The sequence below is a fragment of the Ornithorhynchus anatinus genome, chromosome 16 (assembly GCF_004115215.2).
Source record: "Ornithorhynchus anatinus isolate Pmale09 chromosome 16, mOrnAna1.pri.v4, whole genome shotgun sequence".
Lineage (NCBI taxonomy): Eukaryota > Metazoa > Chordata > Mammalia > Monotremata > Ornithorhynchidae > Ornithorhynchus > Ornithorhynchus anatinus.
Window position 1 is genome coordinate 35,489,351 of NC_041743.1, and position 6,000 is coordinate 35,495,350.

Consider the following 6,000-nt stretch of genomic DNA (forward strand, 5'->3'; position numbering starts at 1 on the left):
GTTTGGGTGGGAAGGGGGACACACAGAGTGGAGACATTGAGGGGAAAAATAGATCATTAATTTATCATGAAGACATTAAATTTGAAGCAATGCAGCTGGTATATTCTTTATTATTGAAATATCCTTTTTGTGCATTGGGCTTTTGAATGATATTCCAGTGTGTCTCGTAAGTGAAACGAGATAATCCCAGCTGATGTTTTTGTTAGCCTTTCTGTCACTAGTACACTCTTAAGATCATGTATTTTAAGGCACTGCTCATAAATCTACTTCCAAAAAAACCCTTAAAAAGCTAGCGTGTTATAGGCGTAATGATAGCAGTAGATGAACTCGCAGGTCTTCCCGTGCCACTACATTCATCAGTGGGTTTTGGGGTTTTTTTTTTCTTTTAAGTAGTAGTTCTTTGGAGTTGCCTGTGAATTGGCCTAGGTGACATCTGAAGTTTTTAATAATACTTATCTTGCACACTCAGCTTTGTGTCTTTCCCCTCTGATACAGGTTAGTGGGAGGCCTGCTCTCTCTCAGCCTGGATTACTGCTTTGTACTGGAAGATGAGGATGGCATTTGTGGCTATGCCTTGGGGACTGTGGATGTTACTCCCTTTATTAAAAAATGTAAAATTTCCTGGATTCCCTTCATGCAGGAAAAATACACCAAACCCAATGGTGACAAAGAGCTCTCTGAAGCAGAGGTTAGTGATTTATATGATTAGAGTTCATGCGAAATGAATATGAAGGATGTATTTGGTGGAAAAGCAGGTGGACATTTCTTAGTTCTTTTATTCTGAACATATTCTTATATTCTGGACATTTTGATTTCCTTATTTGTAGGTAATTCATTTAATGGTATTTATTGAGCACTTACTCTGTGCAAAGCACTGTATTAAGCACTTGGGAGAGTACAGTATAACAATAAACAGACACATTCCCTGCCACTGTTTTGTGGCTTAGTAAATATAGCAGTAGACAGGTCAAAACGTGTCAGTCATTGAAGACCACTTTTTATTGAACAGGATTTGGAGTCATTCAGGGAAACTAGAGTCAGGTTGTAGGGTCTGAAATCTGTCATTCAGTAATAATAATTGTGGTATTTGTTAAGCGCTTACTCTGTGCCAGGCATGGTACAAGGGCCGGGGTGGTTATGAGCAAATTGGGTTGGACGCAATCCCTGTCCTGCATTGGGCTCACAGTCTTAATCCCCATTTTACAGATGAGGTAACTAAAGCACAGAGAATAATAATGATGGTATTTACTGCACACTTACTATTTGCCAGTTACTGTTCTAAGCGCTCGGGAAGATACAAGCTAATTGGGCTGGACACAGTCCCTGTCCCATGTAGGGCACACAATCTTAATTCCCATTTTACAGATGAGGGAACTGAGGCACAGAAGTTAAGTGACTTGCCGAAGGTCACCCAGCAGGCAAGTGGCAGAGCCGGGATTAGAACCCATGATCTTCTGACTTTGAGGCTCATGCTCTATCCACTACACCATGCTGCTCTTGCCCAAGGTATATGCAGCAGACAAGTGGCAGATTAGAACCCTTGACCTTCTGACTCCCAGGCCAGCACTCTATTCATTATGCCATGCTGCCTCAGTGGTATTTGAGTGCTTACTATGTGTAGAGCACTGTACTGAGGGCTTGGGAGAGTACAGTCCAACAGAGTTAACAGGCAGGTTACCTGCCCACAAATCTCACGACCAAAATATTTCATTTTTCTTTGCCCAGATGCTTCAGTTGAGATGCCCCCCTCCCCCTTTTTTTTTTTTTTAATTTTGGAAGCTTAGTTTGATGTGACTAGGGAATGGAGCGTAGTACTGAGGGGCTTAGGCTTCTTAGAGGTCGTCTCTTTGCAAACAGGAATCTTTCTTTTTAAGACTTCCTTTATTCCTTGTCTTGCCTCTCCATCCGGATGTCTTTTCCCCTTATGAATAAATAGTTTTCCTGATTTACCTTTGGGATTATTTTGACCTCTGAGCAAATGAAGCAATTGAGACTTTCTTGTCCTTCATTTTGAGACTTGGGTATTTTTGGTGGGGTGGCTTTTTTTTTTCCTCTACTTTTTTTCCACTGTGCCCTTCCTCTCCTCTTCCAAAATCAAAAATTCCTGGTGATCTAGTCGTGTACCCTCTTTCCCAGCTCTTGGTCAAATGGGTTGTTCTCTTATAATGACAAGTGTTAGTTTTGAATGGCCTCCTTTCCCACTTGAGGCACGGTCATTTTGTGAGTGGAACACATGCCTCTCCTACTTAAAATGACTGATATTTCATTTGCCATTTGTTGAATGGATTTTTGGGTCTTTGGGTGTATAGAAAATTGAGCGGTTAGATCACTGGAAATACAAGCTAATAAATGCTATGAGTGCTATAAACAGGAGAATTTGATCTTGTCATCATCCACCTTCCCTTCATTGCTCAGCTGGCATTGGCTATTATTAAGCGGTTGGCCTCAGGATAATGCTTGGAGAAATGCTGAACTGACTATGACTGTTTTCTGCCATTCCCAGAAAATAATGCTGAGTTTCCACGAAGAGCAGGAAGTGCTGCCCGAGACTTTCCTTGCCAACTTCCCTTCTCTAATAAAGATGGACATTCACAAAAAAGTAACAGATCCAAGCGTGGCCAAAAGTATGATGGCGTGTCTTCTTTCTTCTCTCAAAGCTAATGGTGAGTGGAGGTGGGAAGGAGGGTGGAGAAACAGAATGGAGATTCTAGTGCCTTCCTGAATTTTACATACCTCTCCCTCTCAAGAGTAGAGAGGTCAATCTGAATTGTGGACTGAATAATTTCCTCGATCACTAGTAAACATGGTGTTCACCAAATACTGTTTTGTTCCTGGTGATGTTCTTTTTTTTTTTTTTTAACTCTGGGAATTTCTGCCAAATTCAAAAGGGAAGCTGACACCATGTGTTTTTTGTTGTTGTTGTTGTTTTTTGCTCCTGTTCATTCTTGCCAAGACATACCATCCTGGAACTTGCTTTCCTGTATTAAGGGTCAGTAAGTGAGAGTTAAATAATTGAGGGGGCGGGTTCAACCTCAAGATAGTTTATATTAGGTCGTCGAAGACATGATGGGGAATGGCTGAACCTATTCTAAAGTGAAGACGAAAGAACGCAGGGGTCGTCAGTATCCACAGCATTTAGTTTGTTTTAGTCTTTGTGGGGCATTTTCATTTCTGCCACATCCCTTTCTGGAGAAGGGTTTAAAACTATAAGGTCATGTGTTTGAGACTTAAAGTCCTTTAGATTGTAAACTCGTTGTGATCAGGGACTGTTTCTTATATTTTTATATTGTACTCTCCCAAGCGCTTAGTACAGTGCTGTACACACGGTAAGTGCTCAATAAATGCAATTGACTAAAACCCAGCTTTTCATTCATTCAGCAATATTTATTGAGTGCTTACTGGGGCAGAATTTTTTCCTCTGCTGACATACATACTCTTTTACATGTTATTGGTTTCTTTGTGGTTTTTTTCCCTCCTGTTTTCAGGCTCACGGGGGGCCTTCTGTGAAGTGAGACCAGATGACAAAAGGATCCTGGAGTTTTACAGCAAGTTAGGTTGTTTCGAAATAGCTAAAATGGAAGGATTTCCAAAGGATGTGGTTATCCTCGGCAGGAGCCTGTGACGGGCCTGAACGACGCGAACTGTCCTCAAGTCTCCTGCCGGGTGGGTGGTGGTTGGGGTCTTCGTATGGTCCAAGCCTCGAAGGAGCTAGCAGTCAGCCGAAGCGGCTGGGGTTGGGGTTAAGGAGGACTCTGTGAAACCTCATCTATCATCCATTCAGACGTCTTCACTGGTTGGAGGACGATAGTAGTACCACTGGAAATCCCGTTTGAGTAAAAGAAATATGGCGCTCCTCTTCTGGTCTGGGGTACAAGTGCCAGGACATCTTTCCTGGGCCCATGGGAGAGGGGTTCCCACCACTGCTGGGGTGAGCAATGCATCCACATCCTGGCATTAGGTGGGGTGGCATTTTTCACACGCTGTCCTACTGAAACCACTTCCTTCATCCTTCTCGTCCTTGGGAAGGGAGGGGCGGCCTCCCTCTCCCTTAGGTGACGGGCAGGAAATGGAAGGGGTTTAGTGGGATTCGGATACTTCCGGATGGAGTTTCCAGGATACTTGTGATGTCAATCAGCATCTTAAGATGAGTAGTGACACTTCTGTTATTGGCAATCTTTGCTTGTTTGTGAAGCCATGACCAGTTGTCACTTGTATTGACTCTTGGTTTAGGCATGTTGTGCTTTGTAGGGACAAATGTGCAGTTGTCTGTGGCTAAAGCCACAAAATGACAAGCTTGTAAATTCCTCTGTATATAAACTAGCAGTATGCTGATTTAACTTTGTGTTAACTGTTTTTTGGTAACTCCCCCTTCCCGGAAAGTGAAACGGTATTGGTCCAAGATGGCACTTTGAATAATGTAGAACCATAATAGAGAATGGAGTTTTTCCTTTGTTTTGGGCGCTCGTATTTTTTTTTTTATTCTTCGGTTTGTTTCTTACCCATGGTTCATACGGCCATTTTGGGTCAGAGTTAGTGACTTCTGTAAAGGGGACCGATCTGTTGCAAGGTGAGTGCAGTCACTGCTGCCCTGAAAATCAAATCAAGCCAAACCGTTCAATGTAGAATCTCTCTGTCTTGGCACCCGACCCTGGGCAGTTAGGTTTAAGGGACTGGGCCATGAAGAGAATCTACCCTCAGAATTGTCCTGATTTTGCAATCTCTTCATATTGGTTTGACTTTGAAATCAGAGTCTTCAATTCCTGCTTGTTTGTACCAGGTTGTATTTTTGAAAGCAACCCCATAATGAGCACAATTTATCAATTATCTCCAGGTCACCCGATCTCTATTATAATCAAAAGCCCGGAAAGCTTCACGCATATGACTCTAATGTGATGTCCTCACCATGGAGATTTTAGAGAATTGGAGAGAGAGAAGCAGGCATGTGAACTCTGTTCAGGATTAGTTTTTTCCACCAAAAGCCTCATGTGCCCCAAGGTGTAAGTAGCCAGTGGCTACTTCTTGGTACCCTACTCTTCTCATCTTTTTGCATCCCCTGTTTGCCTTTTGGAGAGTGGGTATAGAGGATGGAGGGAGCAAGGGGGGAAAATAAATTTTTCTTTTTGCAACTGCATTTGGGTGAGTTTTGAGGGGTTCAAGCCTATGGCTTAAAGATCTTCTACCCTCACCCGTTTGACGCCAGCTATGCTGGTGGAATGATGAGATGAAAGCTTCGCCTTCGAGAGCAGCTCCCGAAACAGAAAGGAGGCGATGTGATTTTTCAGAGTGGGACCCTTTAAGAGAAGGGTAGTTGCCCTTTTCCTGGGTGAAAGGGAGATTTACCAGATCCTCTGTAAATCTGAGCTGGAAGGCACTCAGGTAATTATGGCTTAGACAGCATAGAGACTAGTAGAAACCTATCTTGTTTTATCTGGAGGAGCAGATAAAGCATATACCTAGATGCTAGTCATCCTACTATATCTGGTTCATAGCATTACAGAATAGCTTGTTGGTGGCCCTTTACGTTGGGTTTTAAGAGTGGCCACAACACTTCTTCCTTTAAACTCATTATTGTAATAGATGCTAACTGCAAGAAATGATGAAATGTTCAGGCCAATACCATCACTCTAGGATTGTAAAGTGATCTATTGACATCTTTCATGGTTATGCATTTTCATTATGGTTGGAATGCCACTTCCATTAATCTGTTTTTAGATTATCTGAGTTACCTGTAGCGGAAAAATAAACTGTAAAACTGTATTTGAAGACCATGCAAGAAGTAAAATAAAATTTGAGAAATGACTATTTGTGTGCTGACTGTTCAAATCTCACCTAAGTCCACCAGAGAAAGTTGTTGTGGATTGTGTGTCTGGGTTACCATGAGTTTGGAGGGAATTCCAAAGACATCTTCCAAAAACCTCCATTTTTCTGGTAGGTGAACTTTCTGGGCAACACCAAGTTCTACTTGGCAAAGGGCATTGGAGCTCTGTTTTTCTAATCTTG

The 6,000-nt window shown here is 42.4% G+C and overlaps 1 protein-coding gene across 1 annotated transcript in view; it reads left to right on the top strand.

The window, feature by feature from the left end:
• The window catches only part of OGA (O-GlcNAcase), a 28,608-nt gene extending 22,808 nt beyond the window's left edge, over nt 1-5,800 (top strand). Inside the window, exons 14-16 of the mRNA XM_001516909.6 lie at nt 496-688; nt 2,504-2,663; nt 3,486-5,800. Of these exons, the coding sequence (XP_001516959.4) occupies nt 496-688; nt 2,504-2,663; nt 3,486-3,622 (490 nt within the window). The 3' untranslated portion in view covers nt 3,623-5,800. The remainder of the gene's footprint in view (nt 1-495; nt 689-2,503; nt 2,664-3,485) is intronic.
• The last annotated feature ends 200 nt before the right edge of the window (nt 5,801-6,000 follow it).